At 48.6% G+C, this 22,135-nt stretch overlaps 6 protein-coding genes across 6 annotated transcripts in view; 2 read left to right on the top strand and 4 right to left on the bottom strand.

Moving 5' to 3' along the window:
• Positions 1-594: 594 nt before the first annotated feature.
• On the bottom strand, positions 595-2,021 carry Pmar_PMAR028319 (hypothetical protein; the record flags this gene model as incomplete). Its single annotated transcript, XM_002769103.1, has 6 exons — positions 1,895-2,021; positions 1,704-1,846; positions 1,154-1,313; positions 950-1,115; positions 821-910; positions 595-775 (listed from the first exon to the last, which is right to left on the bottom strand). The coding sequence occupies exons 1-6, from the start codon at positions 1,998-2,000 to the stop codon at positions 595-597; spliced, it is 846 nt and encodes a 281-aa protein (XP_002769149.1). The 5' UTR covers positions 2,001-2,021.
• Positions 2,022-4,129: 2,108 nt separating this feature from the next.
• On the bottom strand, positions 4,130-12,119 carry Pmar_PMAR028318 (plexin, putative; the record flags this gene model as incomplete). Its single annotated transcript, XM_002769102.1, has 10 exons — positions 4,130-4,261; positions 4,304-4,408; positions 4,775-9,431; positions 9,622-10,264; positions 10,991-11,137; positions 11,189-11,384; positions 11,433-11,568; positions 11,618-11,791; positions 11,832-11,992; positions 12,036-12,119. 10 exons carry the CDS (start codon positions 12,117-12,119, stop codon positions 4,130-4,132), a joined length of 6,435 nt encoding a protein of 2,144 aa, XP_002769148.1.
• A 55-nt stretch (positions 12,120-12,174) lies between these two features.
• Pmar_PMAR028317 (hypothetical protein) lies at positions 12,175-12,342 on the bottom strand (the record flags this gene model as incomplete). Its single annotated transcript, XM_002769101.1, has 1 exon — positions 12,175-12,342. One exon carries the CDS (start codon positions 12,340-12,342, stop codon positions 12,175-12,177), a length of 168 nt encoding a protein of 55 aa, XP_002769147.1.
• Positions 12,343-13,103: 761 nt separating this feature from the next.
• Positions 13,104-13,756, bottom strand: Pmar_PMAR028316 (hypothetical protein; the record flags this gene model as incomplete). The annotated part of the gene is made up of 2 exons (XM_002769100.1): positions 13,104-13,170; positions 13,209-13,756. The coding sequence occupies 2 exons, from the start codon at positions 13,754-13,756 to the stop codon at positions 13,104-13,106; spliced, it is 615 nt and encodes a 204-aa protein (XP_002769146.1).
• A 3,821-nt stretch (positions 13,757-17,577) lies between these two features.
• On the top strand, positions 17,578-21,292 carry Pmar_PMAR028315 (conserved hypothetical protein; the record flags this gene model as incomplete). The annotated part of the gene is made up of 17 exons (XM_002769099.1): positions 17,578-17,733; positions 17,782-17,925; positions 17,968-18,097; positions 18,140-18,288; positions 18,328-18,438; positions 18,482-18,620; positions 18,672-18,790; positions 18,834-19,106; positions 19,159-19,325; positions 19,371-19,495; positions 19,772-19,859; positions 20,030-20,114; positions 20,158-20,298; positions 20,496-20,579; positions 20,757-20,852; positions 20,897-20,970; positions 21,208-21,292. The coding sequence occupies 17 exons, from the start codon at positions 17,578-17,580 to the stop codon at positions 21,233-21,235; spliced, it is 2,109 nt and encodes a 702-aa protein (XP_002769145.1). The 3' UTR covers positions 21,236-21,292.
• An 80-nt stretch (positions 21,293-21,372) lies between these two features.
• Pmar_PMAR028314 (ribosomal protein, putative) overlaps positions 21,373-22,135 on the top strand; it is a gene marked incomplete at both ends in the record, with an annotated part of 884 nt that continues 121 nt past the window's right edge. The window contains 4 exons of the mRNA XM_002769098.1: positions 21,373-21,484; positions 21,531-21,590; positions 21,777-21,899; positions 21,946-22,135. Of these exons, the coding sequence (XP_002769144.1) occupies positions 21,373-21,484; positions 21,531-21,590; positions 21,777-21,899; positions 21,946-22,135 (485 nt within the window). The remainder of the gene's footprint in view (positions 21,485-21,530; positions 21,591-21,776; positions 21,900-21,945) is intronic.

Genomic DNA, 22,135 nt, shown 5'->3' with positions numbered 1-22,135 from the left:
GGGCTTAGAGGCAAAGAACAGTATTATTATTGATAATCTACTCTAGAGATCCCACCCAACAAGCCAGTGCCGACCCTGGTGGTGCTGATATCGTCACCCGTGCATCGGGCGTAACCTGTCCTTCCTTTCGGGTGGCAGCAGCTGTCAAGCTCGCCACTGTCGCTGTTGAATGCTTCACTAAAGATTCCTTCACCTGGTGTTGGTAATTCACTAATACACTATGAGCCACAGACTTGCCACAGTTGAAGGTAGTCCGCTGTGGTGATAGTAGCTGCCTGGCCTAGCCTACATGCAGCTATGCTCAGCACAAATACTATTGAAGACGCGGGATCGTCGAATATATTCCAACGAGCCGTCAGAATTATTTGCATACCAATAATCCATATAATCATACCTATATTTGATGAACACTCTCATCAGGAATGCCCTACAGCATGCCAACCTAAGCCGCTGAGGAAACAGCAGAAATAATACTGCTCGGAAAAACACATCAAATCCAAACTCCTCAAGTGAGGCGCCACAGAGTCGTCAAGAGGCTCTCCTTTGCCCTTCCACCGATGAGGCCGCGAGGAGAACCGATAATGACAATATCTGCTATAAAGTATTTGCAGCTGGTAAAGTTGCATAAACTTCCAACTTGAAGTAATCCAACAGCTTCCAGCCTTGGAACAACTCCAGTGAATTCAAACATAGAATGTCAGAGACCAGACGAGTGACTGTGAGTATCAACGTAAAGCCAATATAATACGACGTTTGCTCTGATGCTATATTATAACTGAGACCATGCACTGCTGACGCGCGACGTCCACTCAACGCCTACTTTCCCAGGACTTGACTCTCGTCGTAAAGAGAGTAACAGAGGAAAATGGAGACAGGTGATAAGAAAGTGTCCACCAGGTCAGAAGAGTACCTAAAGCACTTATTCACGCTTTTTTGATTTACACCATACCCTGCTAAAAATCCTATCATATCTTCCACACGCGTATCATATTCTTCAACAGTCTCCTCCACGGACTTTTTCTCATCGGTCACTTCACGATTGCCGTTTTCCTCCATCTCCATGGGCTTTCCCAAAGCATCAATAAGGAACTCCTCGGTGACTAACGAGGTCGTATCTGCTACTATTTCACGGCATTGGTTTCAAAAAAGGCACCTTTAGGCCGCAGCCTCGCCTGAATATCGCCCCTATCACCGCCTTTCAACAACCACATAATCGCCTCGACAACGGAAGTGATGAGAATATATAGTTGGTTCAGTAAGCGTCCCTTGTTTGGTGATATGTACATACGATCAACAGTCTGGACGGCCAGGACCTGATGCCATGGGCGGCTGCTCTATGCAGTGTGGAGGGAAATATGCAAAATATTCGTCACCAACATATGTAGTTGACAATAAGAAAATTTTGAGGAGATTTTTGTGAGGATCTTGTTGGTTTGTAAACACTTCTACCCAAATTCATATATCAACTTCCTGAGCTCAGCTGAGGCGATCGAGTATATATCGAATATTCTTTACAAATAACTGAATCATTTGGGGGTATCAGATTAGCGAACAACACCAGAGTCAACTGCTGTAGGCATGCAAAGCACAGCCAGTTATGGTAACGTCACTGGTAGTAGTAATAAACAACAGCATTCCTCGACCAAGTGCAAGTCCGAATTGCCATTTTTGCCAGACTTGAATGATCGCAGAAGAACGCTTACAACGAACTGGGTTAATATAAAAGTGAAGAAATCCTTGCTGGCCAACACTGCAAGCGAAGACGACAGTCTTAGCACGTTAACAGCAGGTACTAACAGTAGTCTCTCAGCCACGAGTGTGTTCAGGACGACTTCAACGATTATACCTGCGCCAAAACGGTCCAAAATCATGTGGATGGCTCCTAGGGACTCACTGAGAATATACAGTCCCAACAGCATCAGCCAGAGGTTGTTCATGAAAAATTCCGAGAAGGAAAATTGAAGTACAATCAGCGCCACCACCGCCATTGTAAATTGCATCAGAGCGGAGCACGTTCGCTTCCAAATGTGCGGTATGAAAATAGGCTCATCAGAAGCTGAAGTAAGTAAAAAACCATCACTGTGGCATGGCTGATGATTGTTGTTGATGATATTGCCCATAGATTATTCGATTGCCGGAAATATGAGAGTATTCGCATTCAATGCCTCGTATTGTGGCGGATAAGGACGACTTGTTCGTAAAAACACTATTAATGTCGCACGGTTCGTTGCTTGAGCTTAATAGCATTATTATTGTCCTTCTCCTTCTCCATTCCCTCGGATGGTTTACGGACCGTAAGAAAATCACTGCGGCATTCAACACTAGAGCGTTACGCAGTTCGCTGTCTTCAAGTCTCCTTTTGCGCCCTACATTTTCATAATCATCACCGACGAGCTCATCGAAATCGTCAAAATCTGAGATGAAAAGTGTAAAAAATTGGTTATCCAAGAAACGCAATGTTTACATAAATAATTCCCTTCTGAAAACTGGCTTTTTCATGAGCGATGAAAAGATTCTCTTCGCTTTTCACGAACAAGTTCAGACATACTGTGTGTCCGTTTTTTTCATGGAAATCAAAAAAGTTGACGTCCGAAAGAAAACATTCTTAACGGTATTGGAGTATACGTTTTCTCTTCTCGGCTCAATTCAAGGTTTTCCTCACCACAAATAGGAGTATACAAAAACCAACAAAAACTTTTCCGGAAATTTTCCCAGGATTTTTCTTTTGTGCATTTTCCCACACACTGCTCACCTTCTTCATTCGATTCATCCGCGTAGAATTTAGACTCAGCCGGAGGAAGGAATGCCTGACAGAACGTATATCACCGACTCGCGAAGTACAGAACCACATTGAGCACTAGTCACACAATATAACTCCTACTGAATGATCTGGTCTAGTTACTCTACACCGTTACGCAAAGTAATATTTTCAACACCTTCAATTTCTGAGAGTTCGAAAGTCAGCTTTGAGTAATATCAACATGATAACAATGGAGCTTTACCCGTTTTACGTGAAGTGGCGTCGTAAAACTCGGTGAAAAACGCGATATTCGCGGTGATATGCAGTAGTCGTGAAATATGTTTTTTTATATCACTAGGGTGAAACTCCAGTACGAACCAAACCGTTATGCAAAGTAATATTTTCAACCCCTCAATTTTTGAGAAAGTCAACTGTGAATAATATCAACATAATAACAATGTAAATTCATTGACACCGTTTCAGAAGCCTTCCGCAGTCCATAGTTGTACCTTCAAATTGAAAATTGAAGCCCGCTCGAAAATCCAGATATGCATGACTGTTCAGTTCTTAGCGACTGCCAACGGTCAAACTCACATGCTATTTATCAATGTGATAAATCCAAATTCTGTCCCAACGGCAAATACTTGCCTTAACGCTTTGAATTGTTATATACGCTCCCACAGCGAGTAGAACTACTCCTGATCTAGCTCGGCGTCTTTGCTGTGCCGTTGTCGCTGTATCCTGAGGTTCACGTTACTAAGATACAGATTAGGTCCGAAATGGACACCTTGGTTTCTCCATTCCAGCTGGTGGTGAAACCATCGAAAATACCAATTCGGCAGTTTTCGAGTGCAGTTCCCTCAGCACACTCAAAAAAAGGAAGTGAAAAGGCTCCAACGGTGCCTCGAATGAACATTATAAGTAGCATGAGTATCGGCAAGCACGGCAATGCGGCAAGCACCGCCCCTTTGAACGCAGGTTGGCAGATAAGTCTTACATAACGCGAGTCGGTCAGCTGAAAACTGAAGAGCTCATGTTTTCCTGATGATGATGATTTACCTTAGGAGGGAATTTTATCGAGCTGAAAGTCCAGTTGTAAGCCCAAAACAAGGCCATCACTGCTAACAGGAGCACTGAGGTTGCGAAGAATATTAGAACGTAGAAATCTCCAGGAAAAGCAAAGGTGTTCATAACCTAACACACAAACCACATTGAGCCCAACATGTATAGGAAAATATACATGTGCTGGTCACAATTAGGAATTTTTTCAAGGAAATTTTGGTAAATTTCCGTTGACATCTGCACACTTCTACCCTAGACTCTATAGCTAATGAGAAAACTCCTGAGGGAGGTGAACAAATATTTTTCTCAACACTGTTTTTCAGTGATCTAGCCTACTCCGATATGGCTCATCCCCTCCCATTGTATCTTTAACGTGTATTCCCAAAGGGCCTCGCCGCTCATTTGCTGTGCTGTTGGATCATCGAACTCCGAATACTCCACTTCCGCCTTGATGAGAACCTACTAGTAAAAGCTCCTTTAATTTTACCCCTTGTTAATCACTTTCTCTTTGGAGGTTTTCTGCCAGTACTTGAGGCTTAACGATACGACTTTCATCAGTTTTCCATCCGAATTCGCGCCCCGTATCAGCACCACAGGAACGGCATCCTAGAATCAGTATGATCTCAATTTCTATTACTTTTGAGTCTTACAGCTGATGGCTCTTCAATGGACGCGTATTCGACAGGAGTTAAAGCTCGTCGGGATATATAGAAAAGTATTGTCCCTGACTTGATCGTTTCTGTCCCTATGAGACTGCTTGGCGGCTACCCGAGCGGCCTTCAAACCATCGAGGCAAGAAGAGCTTCTCATTGGGTATCTCATCCATTACACAAGACAGCTCGACGGGTCCGGTGGCAGCATCATTGCTAGGTCCACAGGAGTCGCCACTAGGGAGTGCACCAAAGCTGAGCCGGTCGATGACAACCTGGCGAGATACCCCAAGTTAGGTGGGCATTTCGAGCTGAGCCCTACAGTGTCCTCCTCAGCCACGATCCGGCAGTTCTTTCCTTGTTCCACAACTTGCCATAGTGGAATCACTCGTCCAAAGCCGCGACAATTCGAGAAAAATGGCAAGTGCGACATCCACACAGTTTTCCTCTTATTGGTGAAGTAGGAACCAGCCCAAAGATATTCGTCGTAGTCAGCAGGATGCCTCATACAGTTGGTCAGATTGCTGTCCCTCGGTAACCAAGACAACGTGGCTTTACTAAGGACGCCGCGTTGTGATGATGCTACCACGCCTGATACTGTCGACTGTCTGCTAAGCTCATCATACTTGACATCGAGATCTGTTGTGAGGCGATTAAGAGCCGCCAGGGGGGTATTGAACGGCAAGGCCACGCCGCTATCATGACGTAGCTCTACCACAAACGCATTGGTCGTTCCCAGTAGATTCCTAGAGGGCTCAAGGACCTCTACTGAGGCAGTTTGTATGTAGCTGAATCTATCAGCCATAACCATACCATTGAGGATCTGCACTTCAATTCGGAACTGGATGTCTACCATGGCGTGAAGGGACAGTTCAATGACTTTCGGCTGACCTGCTGAATCTTGTACGCCCCTGCAGGCAGTCGTTGAGATCGACTGAGTAAAGCCAAAGCCGATACAGAATGGGTCTGTTATGCTCGGACAGAGACTGCCAGACGCCATCATAAATCTCTCGAGAGCAATAGGCATGTCCGCCATAGTGCAATTATGATTCCGTAGATTATCCTCCCGGACATCGGGCAAGCTGTCAAAGTAGACCTCTTTGTCCGAATACCATCTAGACCAGATTTCCTCGCACATTTGAGAATCGTCGAAATCATGAGGGAGACTATCATTAACGAAAACTCTGACTCGCCAATCTCTGCCATATTCCACTCCAGACGGAAGTCGCCTCAAATCAAGCGTGATGATCGCGCTTGCTCGTGCAGGTAGACTGTAGACTATACGTTCATCTTCGTCATCAATAACGGGGATAATAGTGCCTTGCTGTGATGCGGGTATCGGCCTGGGGATCGATTCCACATTGGCCATAGCTACTGGATTCACGCGTGATACGATAATATCGGCGTTGTCCTCCAGGGAGACGATCGACTTCCGCTTAGTACACATGGCGAGTTCAGACGCGGCGTCTTCAGAAGTCAGAGTCCCAAAAGGGCATCTAGTTATACTTTGTTTACTCTCACCGTTATCATCAATATCAGTAGCTGTCCTTTCCATTTCCTTCACTAATGCATCTCGTACGTAGTCGATGAACGAGACGGCCAGGCGGTCGAAGTCGTCCCAGTATGGTCCTCCCTCTGGACCGGGGGCACTATTGTCTTGTGAAACCCTGGACCAGTCGATACAGTCAGGCCACGGTGAACAAGATGTACTGCTGAGCTCGTCATCGATGTCGTAGCGAAAAGGAGCGCCATAGGGCTCATCGTAGGGATCAACAGCTCTCGTGAGGCATCTCATCAGATGACCGTCGTTGATTTCTTCGTGACAAAGACAATCCCAAGTTGATCCATTTCTCATTCGAGGGAATGTGTCGTTGAGACATTTGTTAGAGTACTCGTAAGGAGCCTTCCATGGGGTCTGTAAGGCCTGCAGTTGTCTACTGTGCCAATCCTCATCTTCATAGAGAGACTTCGCTACGCCTTCTGCGCCTTCAGCGAGCATAGGAATGTATTCCACTTGGGATTGGACACAGAACGACATGGATGAGGTCCACTGTGACAAACGCGTCTGAACCTCAGCTTCGGGTAATTCATCCAACAGCTCATTGTTAAGACTCTCCGCGTTGATCAGCTCAATTTGCTTAAACTCAGCAGCATGGATCTGTCTCAAGCAGTACTGAGCCGCGACTTGCAGGATTAAAAAGTCGCTATACTTGATATACGCAGAGTTGGGGCGTAGGGGCACGTCCATGTCCGGTTTCCAACCAGTTCCAGGAGGACAGTAAAATCCTGTCGGACAACGAAAGTTGTAACGATTGGCGTAAGTAGTTCCTTCAGGACAATAAAACTCCTTTAAACACAGCGAGTCGTACACTGAGATCGGGCTCGTTCCGGTCCCGCAGTAGTAGCCATTGAGACAAGGTATTTTCGAGGCTGTCTCTAGCGTAGTGCCTTCACCACATATATAGCCTTCCGGACAGGGGTTAGTTTCGCTCAAATTACCGGTCTTGGTGAAGCAGAAGCGACCTGCAGGGCACGGGTCGCAGCCGGTCTCATCTTCAGTGCCTCTCAGGACTGTCCACGTCCCCACGTCACAAGGAGTGCAGGAAATACTGCTTTCCAAAGCGTCTCCGGACTCTCCCACAACAACTGGTGTTTCGTCATCAAATACCGAAGCCACGTCGTCACCCGACGACCGTCTGAATGTCCCGGGCGGACATAAAAATAGAGTGCGCGTACCAAAATTCGGGCAACTGTATCCTGGAGGGCACGGATAGCAAATCGGAGAGCTCGGGTTTGGCGCGAATTTTCCGGGAGTGCACATGCGACCTCTCACTCGGGCAACTTCACCAACAAACTCCCCCTCAGGAGCCGGAAAAGGTTCCGACGCTCCAGAAGGACAGTACTGACCCGCTGAGCACAGACTTGTCCCTAGGCTCGAATTGGCTCGAATACTGCAATATGTGCCAGCTAAGCACTGCTGAGGAGCACGAATAGCCAGTGGGTGATTGCCCGATAGGGTAATCGTCTGCAGTTCTCCTCCAGAGTCGCTTTGCAGTAGTCGAACTCCTCCGAGTGGATATGAAGAGATGCGTTCCGTAGATGTCAGCATTCTGATTTGTATAATAGCCTCATCCTGTTCGTCTTTTTCCATGCGTACAAGATCAGCTTTGGGCATATTGGCGTACTCGATTGCGGAGTCTGGCAAGGCCTTTCGTCGTGTGACACCGTCGACCCCAGCAATGTCTTCAGCCTCGAGCCGTCGTCTACGTGACGAATAAGTTTGACCAGAATCAGAAATAACGGTCATGAGATCGGCACACGTCCCTGTGTTACAGAAGGTTCCTTTAGGACAAGGCTCAGGTCCTTTGAAAAAGTACTGTCGCGCTATCTCCAAAAGTATCTTTCGGCGCACTCTCGTTAGATGCACTCGCCATGAAAGACGTAGAGAGTCGTCAGTGAAATTAGCGAGCATTTCGAGACCATCAAAACCAGCAGCTGTACTGTCTCTGATACGGTCCTCCGCATTGACTTGGCGTACTTTTCCAACCAACGTCCATGTTGCTCGAGCCTCATTGATGAGAGGGTTTCTGAGTCCCTCATAATACAAGGCAACGCCAGTCAAGAACTGCAGTACTCTATCAGAGTCCCAACAGCATAGACCCAACGAGTCATTCCACGTATTAGGAACGACCCCGCCTATGCGTACCAGGCGCGCCCTTTCCCGAGGGACGAAGGCCTGTCCGAGCTCAGACTTGCACGACTCCTCAAGGGAAGAAATGTTCACCGCTGAATCATACGAGATCGTCGTGCAAATTTTAGGTTCGCTGGTGGTCGCCACACCCCAGCTGCATATTCTGCCAGCCGGGCACAAGTCGTTTCCAGAGTGTGACTTGATTCCTTTTCTCGCAGCCACATAACCACACTCAGCCGGCTTGGGTCGGTCCATGAGAGGGAATGGACATACGCCTCCCTCACGACACAATGTGCAGTTGTGCTGGCCGTGATAGGGATTAAATGTCCCCGCAGGACATTCAGTGGGTTCGAATTGCCCAGGCATCGGTCCACATCTGAACCGAGGTTTACACACTATCCCAGCTGAGCGAGGGACAGGACAGTACTTCCCAGGTGGACAAGCACCAGCACCATAAGGCATGGCACTCCCTGGGGGGCAGAAGAAACCTTGTGAGCAAGGTTGTGGGGTACTCAAATTGCCCGGGGACGATCGCAGTGCAAGAGTACCCGGATAACAGTGCAGTCCTCTCGGGCATAGTTTAGGGGCGTTCAGTCCGGCAGTATTGATATTAGGATTATTGGATTCAACAAGAGTGGTCACCACAGGGGCCTCTGAACCCGTGGCAGTTCCTTCTAAGCAAATGAAGCCAGCTGGACAACGCTTGTACGGAGTCATCAGCCCTTCCTCGTCACACACCCATCCAGCTGGGCAAATCACAGGTCTCTCCATCCTCACACGAGGGCAATAATATCCCTTAGGACATTCAAGGCACTGTCTGCTGCCAACCCTAGGCTGATAGCTTCCTGGAGGGCAGGGCAACGGGTGGCTCAGACCGAATTCCTCGCACATGTGGCCTGCAGGGCATGACCGAATTTGCGATGTGAACGTCAGTTCGCCCGTGTGGTGAGTTGTGAATCCTGGTGGGCTCATACTGTAGAAAGTGAACGTCGCGTAGGAAAGACTCCAGTCTATGCCGTTCAAAGTGATGCGTATCTTAGCTCGCCGATTCAAAGCATCGGCTGTCCTCGCGTCCCACATGTCCGGCACTGGACAAAGGACTTGCGTGCTCGATACCACGACTGGTCGAGCCACTGTAGGGTCCACATGAACCCAATCAAAAGAGCAAAGGAGATTCGAAGTCTTCACAAAGGGCCCACCATTTACCGAGACCAGCCCACCTCCGTGGATGTTGCCCTCTCGCGGTGACACACTGTAAACGGCAACGGGCAAGTGGAACGTATAGTATCTGAACAGCTATCAATGGACTCCATCAGTGATAACGTATCATATCAACAGTGTGGGGAAAAATGCACATGCTTCACTACATGTTCCAGCGAGAATATGGAAATTTTGAGGAAGTTTCGGGGCACTTCTACCCGAATTCGCACAACTCAGCTGAGATAGGCGAACATATATTCCAACACTGTTTGTCGCACTTTAAAGATTTTGGGTCATCGTGACTATCATCGTCAGCGTCCCAGCTATCGATACCATCTGGCGAGAAGTTCTGCCCATTGTTGGATATATACAAGGGAACCCGGAGCTCTCCAGAAGGGGACAACTCGGGACTTTCGACTTGGATTCGAGAGTCGCTCAGCCACATAGCCTTTCTGGTCTTATACGGTATACTCTCGCCGATAGCCGAGATTCCGCCGAACATGACGGTGAGAAAATGAGTGTTAATGAACCCGCCCCCACTCAGGGTAATGTAAGTCGCTTGCCCTTGTGGGCCCATGGATGGCTCCACAAGAGTAATATTAGGTGAAGAATAATAGAGGAACCCTTGTGACGCGTCCTCAATATCGTGACCATTGAGGGAAACCATCAAACGGACTTCGCCAGGCTCAGTGGTAGGCGGAGATGTACACACTAGCGAGGAGGAGTCCACGTCTACTGCTGCTGTTACTCTCAATGTCCCGAAAATACAGAAGGCGGTACTCATGGCCGCTTGCCATATGCTTCGCGGTATGGAAAGCGGGTCGGCCGTTCGGATGGTCACTCGAGTGTCACCGGACACTGGTCCGAGAAAAGGATCGAGAATGAACTGTGGCTTTGACGCCATGTAATCGTACACAGTGCCTGAAGGGACTATTCACTCACACATATGAAGTCCTTTACCAATTCCGCTTATGAAATCTCTCCCATTGTTGGCAACGCTGACGACAACAGTTTCTTCCGGATGAGGTGGACTCTCGCATACGATAGCACTGGGGGATATGAATTTTCTCACAGTCACCACAGTGGTGCCGAATTTACATGACAGATCAGGGGAGTCAAGGAAATGAGAGCCTCGCAAGAGGACCCGCGTGCCTCCTTCAGTCCCACCGAATGATGGTGACACGGAAGCTACAGTGGCACCGAAGTAATAGGTGAACTGCAAGGGAATGGTTGTCAAAGTCGTGTTGTCAATCACAGTCAGCTCTGAACGGGTCTGATTGTCAGCCGAAAGTGACAAGTTGACCACGCCCGGCGCCCCAACAGACGGAGCGATACAGTTGATGTGATACGGGGATAATTGCTGGGCTACGACCAGCTGTCTTCCAAAACCACAGCTAAGGAGGTCAGTGGTCGGAAAGGGTGCGTCCGAATATAAGTCCACAAGTGTACCACCGCTCCGTGGTCCTGATAGCGGTCTCGCGCTGGTGACAGAAAAACGAACGAATCGATAGTAGAACAGCTGCTGATATAAAGGCATCATGGTGACACTGGTGACACCAGGTGTCGGCCCGAAGTCGAGGGACAGGTCGAGATTCACATATTGCCCTAAGATGGCAACTTCAATCAGACCCTAGTGATAGCGTCCACCTTTGACACTTGGTGATGCAGTTGTGCTCGGTGGAGTAAAACAGAAAATCTCAGTAGGGGAGAGGTAGTGGGCGGTGACCACGGTGCGCCCGAAGATACAAGACATGCCAGATCCAAGACCATCACGGACCAAATACAAGTCGAAACCTGAACAATGGAGCACCAGCAGGCTAAGGTTGGTGACTTCAAATAGCTCACCTTCACCATAGACAGTAACACGGGTGCCTCCCTCGTGTGGGCCTTCAGCAGGATCAATGTGTTTGATACTAGGCGACTTGTAGTAGGTAAATTGAGTGCTGTTGGTCCACAGTGTCTCGGAGATCTCCAACGATATACTAACAACAGCTGTTCTATTGCCGTCCTCAATATGCCAAAGGGGGGCGATGCAACTTATCTGAGACGACAACAATTCGAAGCAAAAGGACGAAAACCTGCCACGTACTTCATGGTCCGATATGGTGGTCGCGGGGACGTCAACCCAGTGGCCCACTTGATTCGGCGCACCCTCCACCGGCTGGAAGCGACAACTGGTGACTCTCCATGCAGTTGATCCAGAGACTTGCAGTACTATAGGATATCTGATATCAAATGTTATCATCTTTCTATGGAAAAACCAAACTTCCGTACCCGCCAACTTCAGGCCCTTTAGCCGGTAGAAAACCGACGATCTGTGGTGCTAGGAAAACCGCATACAACAGACCCCAAGCCTGGTCGGCATCGTAAGTGATCGCCGGGGAGTAGTCAACACCATTCATGGCCACCGCGACGGCCATCTTGAGAGACGAAAGGACGATGGTGTACCTGAGCCTATGTCTGTACGGTAAATGAGAATTCGACCAACCTCGTCTCGGAAGACAACGCAGCAGCCAACAGATCACTTCCACATGCCGCTATGGTCCGATCAATGTAGTCAACGCCGAACTCTGGACCACACATGAGGCGGTTCCAGTCCAACACCCTGGCCGGCACTTGGACATCACAGTCTCGTTGAGACAGCAGGTCCTGACTATAGCAATAGCCATTCGAGGTCAGATGCGATCCTCACTGCCAAGGCGCGTTTAGACAAGTCACCATAGCGCCAGGACACGTTGTAGGCAGCAGTACCCAAAGCACTAGCGTTGACCATCATCGATATCGAGAATCGACACCTGAGCTGTCGGTGTTGTCACAGAGTAGAGGTTCATTTACACAGCATCAGAATGCATATAGAAGTTGTTGCCAGTGACCAACAGGGCCGCTGAGTCGTGGACATTCTGGAAGATTCCCTGGGTTGGCTCGACGCTCTCTACATTCCACATGTCGACGTAGGTGAAGTTATTGGAGCTCTCTAAGCAACGACCATCATCCTGCATCGTGGAAACTCCGACTGTCCAAGTGCTAATTCTCGTTGTGTCTGAGGCGTAAGGTCTTATGCCTACAAGCGGCAGGTACTCATACCATTTCGTTGCAGTGGTGGTACGATGCCTTCGATTTCGGTGATAGTCGCGTTGCCATTCGAGGCCTTGCTGGTCACCGGCATGACTTGATCGCCGACACAAAAGTTGCGGACCAAGAATTCACTGGTGACGACTAACGCGGTGAGTCTTGTGCCTCCAGTGGCCGGGCCAAAGGATGGCCAAAGGGATACTATCGAACTCCGTGGAGCATATGTGAAGTTCACTGAGCTAATACAAGGAGTAGAGCGATTCAACCTGGACATGTCCCTACGTGAAGCTCCAGTCTCGACCTGCGTTGAAGCTCAATGTCACAGACACTTCGAGACTGTCGTTGCTGTTGCATCCAACAGCACTGGAGTTGCAGTGATAGACAACGGCCGGGGATTCGCACACAACCGAGGTGTTGTCAATGCGGCGGCCCTCGAATATGTATATATCGAATTTACACAGTACTTCTGGGAAGCCGGGAAATGTTGTATTATCCGGGAAATTCTTGCCGGAGACGACAACGTCGGTTCCTCCTTCATAGAGGCCGACGGCAGGCGAAAGGCTATCCACTCGAGGCATCTGATGACGACGTATTCAACGAGGAATTTTCTGAGGTTGTCACCTGTCGATAGTAGTTGTATTCTAGCCTATGCCGCCCCATAGTGTTGTTACACGGTTGGAGAGGGTTTTCAATGGACCTCGCCAAACGTGGGACCAGTTGAACGCAGACGTCCCGCCTTGGGCCGGCCATGGGGGCTGAGCACCACACCTCGTAGGTTCTATTCATCGCATACCCAGCCAGACTGGATTCGTCAGCGAGGCGGAACCTTGCCGGAGATCTGAACGTCCCTATAGCACAGTCGAAGTCCAGACCAAGATCGCGCTCCAGGCCAGTGGAAAAGTTGGCGAAAAACATGACTCTCATTGTGACATTAGTAAGGCCACCAGGCGGACCAGTCCGAGGAACCAAACTGCCCAGGGCTAAATTGGGGAGGTAACTGAATACCAAACCCGGCCCTTGGGCTGTAATATTAACATGGGTACTGTTGAATGGGCTAAGGAAGACCACTGTGACACTCAACTGGACCGTGTCGAAGAAGTTGTCCGGCATGGCAGGGACCGTGCAGTTGATCGCGGACTCGTTCATCAGTGTGGCTGAGGCCCGCGGCCCGCCTTGACCAAAGTTGACTAGTATCGCGGAGAAGTTGAAAATTGACGGTGGGACGAATGTTCCAGTGAGAACGACTATTCCACCACCGTTGTGGAAGCTCCAGTCCGGCACGACAGCCTTCAAGGATACGTTATGCTTCAGCCAATCCAGAGAGGCTTCCTCAATCGGCATTGTGTAGTTCGAATGCACCAGACGTCGACGACTAGCAGCAAAATCGACCCTGTCACGCTGCTGCTGTTGTTGTTGACCACTGAGTTGCCTTCCGGTGGTCCTTTTCCACATATTCCATGAACCATCTACGCACTTCTCGTGTAGTAGGCGGGCCCCATGGCTAATGAGGGCCAAAGGTGTCGTATCGGCAGTGTTGTTACTCGTAGTGATGCTAATGGGAACTTCTGCTACTCCCCGCAACAGGAGATTCCTAACCTCGTCATTTTGCAGATCGATGCTCTCCAGTTTGCCAACAACCACATGAGCAATTATATCGCTCGAATTAGCGGGGAAAGTCCCCAATCGTTGCTCGAGTTCCACACTGACCACAATGGGTACATTGCACTGGTACGTGCCGCTCGGCATGGTCGTGAGCCGTCCAGGCAAGAGGCCCTCAACCGGCGACAAGACCAACGCACAAGAGTCCTCCCCAGACACCACATTGAGCGCCTCGACTTCCGCGACGAATCGTTTCGGTGGCCCACAGGGTGGTGCCATCTGCAGCACCACAGAGCTGTTCTTGACTATCCTTAGGACTTGGGCCCGCGGTACGATATCGAACCGTAAAACACTGCCAGTGGTGTCCCTTGGTTGGAACTGATGTGTTCCGTTGATACTATAGTGGACACTTATCGCAGTGATGTTGGTCGAACTGTGGAGAGTAGGAACCGGACAGTACACTGTCTTGTTCTCTTCGGTTCTGGCAACATTAGGGCTGCCCAAGCTGGGTGAATATTCACACCAGAGGCTATTTGGTGGTAGCATAATAACAGGCAACTCCCTCTGATGGGTGAGTTTCACTTCCCGACTGTCGTTATGCGACATAGGATAAAGAAACCTCGAGAAAGGTTCGAATGCCGTGACCAGAGGTACCTCAAACTGGTCATAGCTAGTGGCTGGATAAACCACCGTTGAGGCTTCCTCATGAGGTCGCCAGTTAACTGCCGGTTGCACTGACGTATCGTACAGTATCGTCAGTCTACTGTCAACGCCAGGAGACTGGCCTTGGCCCGGGGTCGGACACGATATTGTGCTTTCATTGATCCGAACCGCTCGAGTGTAATCGAGTCCTTCAAAGTGGCACAATAGACCAACATAATCTTCCATAGGGAAACTCCGACCATAAACCATCACTTCAAGGTCGACACCAGCGAGGCCCCATCTAGACGAGGAACCCGAAATTGTGAAAACCTCGTTAGTCAGGAGTGGCAGTGGACTCCCTTGGGACAGACGGGCCAACTCACTCCCTGTCTCTGAGTGCATAGCGACAATATGAAGACTTTGGATGTACTCGTACCGACTGTAATTGTACGGTAATAAGCACTCGAGCTCCGTAAAATCGCCGTTTAAATGGCCCTCGACAAGCACGTCAACCTGAGGTCCAGCAATTCGCTGAAAGGCACACCCGATCGTCCAGTGCCCCACATAGGGTTTGAAAGGTCCAGACACGACCAGGATGGTTTCGAGCCCATAGCCGCTGTCTACTATGGGCAAGGCCCTGTTTGGCATGGACACAGGAAAGTTGACCATGGATTGGGATGTTAGATTTGCATCATATACGCGTACTGTCTTTGGAACTCGCGATTGCCACCCTTCATATCGTATGTACCAGAGACCATTGTTGGCAACTATTTCAGTCAATAGCAAATCCACATTAGCGATCAACGGTAAAGAACAGGTCACTTGCGAGTGACTCAGCATAGTGCCTTGGTTTTCCGTGGTATTCCCAGTGATAATATCTCGCCATTTACAGGTGACTTCAGGGTCGTCTATAACAGGTGATATCACAGACCATTCGATATCAACCAGCACTAGAGCGTCATGAGGCTGTATTGGGTGTTGCAGTGTGTAGCTAGCGTCCATAAGGACAGGACTTGTGACGGACTGACTAGCCCCGAGGAGTAAGCACAGGAGACCCTCATTGAGCATTGATTTAAGCTCTACGAGTTGCGCATGTTTTGGTATACGATTCGTATAAGTAAATTGAGGAACGCAACCGAAGGCATTGAGTCACAGTAGCATTATCATGACGTCAGAGAAACCACTTCAAAGCTAGATGGGAAAATATGCTCGGCGTCGTCATGTGGTGCGCCCTTGACGATAGATGATACGACTTTGGTAGAAGTGTACAGGAGGCGATAAAATCGCCTCAGAATTCGCATATTATCACCATGTGCATATTTTCTCACTAAACGTAACACGATAATGTGGACACTGGTAACAGTAACAACAACAATGTAGACATGAAAGTACACCCTACACTGGACTCAACGTTCTCTCTTTGCCAAAGCTCAACGAACGCACCTGAACGATTATACACAAGTCTCAAGGTGGAGCAGATTACCCGACGGATAAGAACGATTATAGCGAAGACCTGAGAAGCAACACTAAAGTTGCCAACTAGCTATAGACGTACAATTGCAATGAACACAACCACCGTGGATTGCTTCATGGTCACTCTCGGGCTGTTGACCATGTCCAGAGAGGAAATGCGATTGGTATTGGCGACAGTAGACGCGGTCCTCGGGAGACCAGGAGAATTCTGAGATGGAGACTTCGCGATGATTTACCCGACATGGATAAAACCACCCGTTTTTGGTTATTGTCATCGTAAGCTGTGATGCGGGAATTCACTCGAGCCTTCTTGCCCTCGTCCTCGACGACGCCAACGGACCGAAAGGGCATGGCCTCGGATGAGGGTCGATCTGATAAAAGGTGTGTTCGAAGAATATATGCAATCGCTTCCCTCAGCTGAGCTTTGGAGTTTCCAAAAGTAATTTATATACGAACTCAGGCGGAAGTTTTCAGAAAGCAATCGAAAATTTCGCCAAATTTCCTCATATTTTTCACCAAATTATAAGCAACACATGTGCATATTTCTCCTACGGTATACGACGGTCGAATGTCATAAAGGAAACTCCTTGGTGGCGCTGTGAACTCAGCTTGGTTCTCTAAGTGTGGGTCACGATAGGATGCAAAACTCACCGTATCGTTGATCGTGCGCTTGGTGCCAGGGATGGTCTTCCGCACTAGGCAACCAATGATTGTCCTCTCTCGGATGTGACCAGTGTTGACCATGGTCCTCCCAAGGGTGGCCCTCCTTCTCATGCCACCAGTAATGATCCTCTGCCCTGTGGTCCCAAGAGTGGTATTCTGGTCTGTCACTCAAGGGGTGGTCCTCATGACTGTGCGTATTGTCCCACCAGTGGGTTGCTGCTTCACCCCCCACACCGCTATCTAGTTCCCACTCGCTGGGGTCGAAGGGCTCCTCAGTGTGGCGACGATAAAGCCCTTGGACGTAGTCATGACCATCATCATGTTTCAAGTGGTCTATGATTCCAGGATGGTAAAATTCAACCTCTTTTAAGACCTCTTCAAACTCCCTCGAGTGGCCTCTACTGTCCAAAAGCTTCAACAGTTCAGCAAGATACTCCGTGTGGTGCTCTCCAGGATGGTGTTCGTGTGATTCAGGAAAAAGGATACGGCGAAAAAGGTCGAAGGCGGCCTCTTCCAGATCGCCATGACCATGGTCTTGCCTATGGTGACCCGAGGGGCCACCTGAGGGGTCTTCTTCACGATAAGGTCGGCCTGGTTCGCGAGGCATTTTCAATGGGGCCTGTGGAAGTTATCGACTTATCATTTCTACTAGGTTATCGATCATAATGGCGAGCGCGAAGAATTGTGCCTCAAAATTCAGGTTTTGTTGTAATCGCGCGCGCCCATCTGATCGATTATGATCCGTGGAATATACCGACCTTGCCTGATCTGTCGGTGTTGCTATAATGACATCTTTATCGAGGACCAGAGCGGCGGCCTCTTTTAGTAGTGGATCTACGCCTGCAGACTTCGTAAAGGAGTGCATTACGAGGTCTTCCTTCGTTGGAGCCTTGAGGGAGGCCAATACCCTTAGGAGGCTGCGGCCACTCACTGTTGATGAGGTCGGTCTTGATGACTTGAGAGCAACGAACGACTTGGTATGTACTCAGATAGCAGCGCTGCAAGGCTCAGGGTGTACTGCTGAGGACTGGGGCGAAATTATGGTGATTGGTGACTCCCCCCTAGCTGTTGGCAGGATTAGGGGGTGTACATTCCAAGGTAGAATTGAACTTGCAGTTGAGGAAGGGTCCAAGGTACTCGAAACTGGGTGGTCAGTTCTGAGTTTTACGGTATAGGTGAGTATTGGTGATAGTCGCCGTCAACTTCCATGTGGGATCATAAACAGCTTTTTAGAAGACGTGGTAGTAGAATCCGGCACTTTAGTAAAGGACTGCGGCCTCGTTGCCAATACTGTTGTACGGCGAGGTAGACCCCTACTCATCATAGGTGTCTATAGTGCCTCTTTAGGTGCAGTTCTTGTGCGTTGCAGTGTGGTAGAAGGGTCAACAGAGCCCCACTGTAAATATGGTAATGGCCATAGTATGTCCCTGGCTGAGGAGACAGGGAGTCGCCATACACGTCAGTTCGCTGAGCTTACTATCGAAATAGCGGCTAAGGTTGGTTTAGAGCTGTGGTTAGGAATTATGTGGTGATAGGTGGTCTCGAACAGGAAGGAATCTGATGCATATCATGCGGCCGTGGATGCATACGTTGACGCAGTTGAAGATGCTGGGCAAGGGCGGACGATCATCGATGAGAACGCTGAGGTGGGTCATGATGATTCGCTCGAGGAGTGGTATGGACACTTAGGTTATATCGTGTTGTTCTATCAAAGGCAGCTATATTGGCCGCCACGTGCGCGTTGTGAATTCGAGAGTTCACAACTCTTCCTTACTTGAGCTCAACATCGTCGAAGACTGCAGTCTTAACACTGCTATTCTCCAGAAAAGTGATGTTGACACTGCGGGGACTATTTTGTACTTTCTTCTTTCCTTTTTAGGCGCCAGTGTAGCGACTTTCGGTGTGGTAGAAGGGTCAGTACTCTGTCCGACAGTCCACGTTGAACGGCATGGGAAAGTGTTCGACTCCATCATCGGGCCGGGCTCTGGAGTGGCCGAGGTGTGGTATCGAATATTATCTATATTTTATATAATGTCTTCAGGGGGAGGTCACGGCGTCTTTGGTCGGCCCCTTCGTAGGCTTCCATCATCAAGCACTACTAATAGCGTGTTTTTGGCCTGCCGGTAGGGGCAATGTTGGTCATGGTGCTAACGTTGGTTCGAACCACACTGGGAAGGCGCCCGACCAGGAGAACTGGCCAGGCGAGGGCACGTTCTTCGGGCTGGCTTCAAATATAAAGTATCCCTTTCATTTGGTGGACGCGCCTTATTCACTTATTGCTACTGGAGTGAGCTGTTTGCCGCAAGCGATAGGGGTGGGTCTGGGCAGGATGTGAAAGAAATGTGGTATGAAATTGTTAATTTTAGTTGCCGTTTAGTCTGGTGAACGAATCGAGTGAGTATATCAACGGCTTGTCTCCCGCGATTAATGAAATAACTCCGGGGTGGATGCTGAGTGACAACATGTACTCTCTCTTCCGGAATGAAGCCAAGTTCGAATCCAGGCAGCGGAACCTTCCTAAAGATGGCGTTATGTAAGTAGCAGTGAGAGATTGCCTATGACTATGCACTCAGTTAAGGTATCAGTTTTCTGTGTTCCGGCCGGAGATAATGGACAGAGTAGTGAAGGCTCGTGATGCATTGAAGGCAGCAGACCCTAAAGACGCTAAGTTGAAGGACGCTAAGGGTCGCGCAGTTTTCACAGGTAGCGTTTCGAACGCGCTTGCTGTGGATCATATTGGATTATGGTTTTTCTTGAGATGGGAGTATAGCATCAAATCGTATCGTGATGGTAGATTTTGGTGGTGTAATTTGTGTGAATATGGGGTATCTTGTAGAGCTATGGCAACCTGTGGCATATGTGCCCCGAATTTTTGAATCGTTGGGGAACTTATCCTGTGTGGACGGCCATGGTGGTACTTGCTTAAATGATGGCATATTTCGGACAGTTACGGTATGGGATTGTGTGGCTTTTATTTAGATAAGGAGATTCCTATAATGGGTAAGAACTGGATGAACGACTCTACTAGATTGATAGCCATCAAGACCTATTCTACCTTCCTCCAATGGTAATACTTGGTACACTATTCTTATCCTAAGTGAGCTAGTATAACTATGGTGATGTATGTCTGACTCGTAAAGCACCTCGACGCTCTTTACTAGACTTTTGGAGCATGCCCAATGATATGGGATTATTATTGCAAATATCGAGAATTGTGAACAAGCAACTCTGTATCAGGTATGCTATCAGAGGTCTATGGCGAAGGCTAGCGTCGATACATTTCGAGTCGGGGCACGCATGCTCTGACGAAGCTGCTAAGCTGGTGAGCTTTCATCATTTCTGAAAGAAGGACAAGGTTTTGTTAGGTTTCCAGCACTATAGCATATTTGAAGTCGCCTCCAACCGTTGATCTCAGTCCGGTTTATGAGAATCTCACTGCGTGCGCATTCACTGATGAGGCATCTCAAGCTGAGCTGAGGGAACTGCAATGGGCACATGAATGCAAGGTCAGTTGGGTTTGGAAATCGGCAACGGGATGGTCAGCTATTTCCACTCAGAATATGCACATAGCCAGCTGTGTGCTGTTGATGAATTTCCAAGTTGTTTCCGCATGCCTGCTTAAAATTCTCATCTGGTAAAGAACTTTCGAGCTCAGCTGAGGAGAGCGAACATTCTGCTTGATTTAGCAGTTTTTGTAATTTAGGTTCTCCGAACTGAATGCGAAGACCCACTGAATGTAGCAGCACTACTCAGGTGGTTCGGAGAAACCAATCAGGAGATTGCGCAGGTGACTGGAGGAAAGGTTATTGTTTGTGATGGTCGCGGGTTCGATTCTTGGCAGAGGCTATTTTCGAGCTATTTTGCTTTATAACATGATGATGATTTTTTGCGGGATGTATGAAATGTGAATCGGTGTAGTCGTAAAAGAGTTCAAAGAGAAATTCCCATATTTTGACCCTGTTAGTCGTGTATAACGGCCAAGGCTCGCGATGATGCTCGAGGGGCGCGGATAATTGGTAATAACTTTACGGAGGCGCACGAATCCGCTGAGGAGAATCAGGTAGCATATTAGTTTTGAAAAATGCAGGGGTAAGTTCTGGTCAGGTTTGTAAGAACGCTGTGGCGGAGGCCAATCGAGTTGCAGAGGAAATTGAAAACTTTCTTGCGACTTCTAAGCTGTAGTAGCATATTCCCGCGCGCATCACCTTCTTATGCCAGTCTTGAGAGTTGATGCACATGGGACTCAACACGTGAGGAAGGCCACGTCTCAAATCCAGGTTGATTTTTTTCATCTCGATCACAGCGGAGCGAAGTGTTACACGATGTGCATTTATAGTTTTTATCACTTACTATGTGTGTATGTGTATGGAAATATCTTCGCATGTTATCAACATGCACGCTCAGACCTTTCTTAGGTGGGAGCTTATGCGCCATCAGCTGTGATGACATTGATCACTGAGCACTTTGACTTTTTTCTGAATTGCTGTTTCTCTCCTTATATGCAGTAATAGTTTTTGTCGTTGGTGGGTTTCGAACTCGGGTGCTGCTGCAACAGCATATTCATTGGGTTGTATACTACTATGTCTGACAGCGAGGCCCCTTCTACTAGCACTACACTCTACGTCTCTCCTATTGCTGATCCTCTTATGGGAGGCAAGTTGAATGCTCGCGCTATGAAGCTAGTCAAGAAAGGTAATCAATGCTAAGTTAGTGTGGTCACTAGCGTGATGCTGATCAGCTGCTACGTCAAAGTGTATTCGCCGCGGCGTGCCTGAGGTCCTTAAGGCTGTTAGGAAGGGTGAGTAGGGGGGAATATGCATATGGTCAACTACATGTGTTGGTGACAATATGAAAATTCTGAGAAGAAATTTGGGAATTTTTCGTTGGTTTCTGAATAGCTGTGCCGAAATTCGTGTGCCGAGCTTAGCTGAGGAAATTATATATTTCTTCAACACTCGTTGGAAAATTATGATGCAATTTGTAGGTCAAAAGGGTATGATACTACTGGCCGCTGACGTGTACCCGGTCGATGTCATTTCCCATGTGCCGGCTTATTGCGAGAAGAATGGTATCGCCTACGCATACGTACCGTCGAGGCAGGTGTTGGGTAAGCGAGAGGTCGTGGGTTCGATCCCTGGATGGGGTATTTTTAGGTACTGCTTGCCAGACTAAGAGAGCTGCATCTGTGGTGTTGGTCGTCGAGCCTAAGGACGACTCTACTTATACCAAGACTTACGAGCAGGTATTAAGTTTTCTCGGATTTTACCGCGCGCCACGAAATTATGGTCGCAGGTTCACAAGGGAATCTTGGCGATCAACCCCTACTTGTAAAGATGCGGATGA

The sequence above is a fragment of the Perkinsus marinus genome (genome assembly GCF_000006405.1).
Source record: "Perkinsus marinus ATCC 50983 genomic scaffold scf_1104296966482, whole genome shotgun sequence".
Taxonomy (NCBI): Eukaryota; Perkinsozoa; order Perkinsida; family Perkinsidae; genus Perkinsus; species Perkinsus marinus.
Note: the sequence above shows the minus strand (reverse complement) of the source record. Positions and strands in the feature narration are given on the sequence as shown.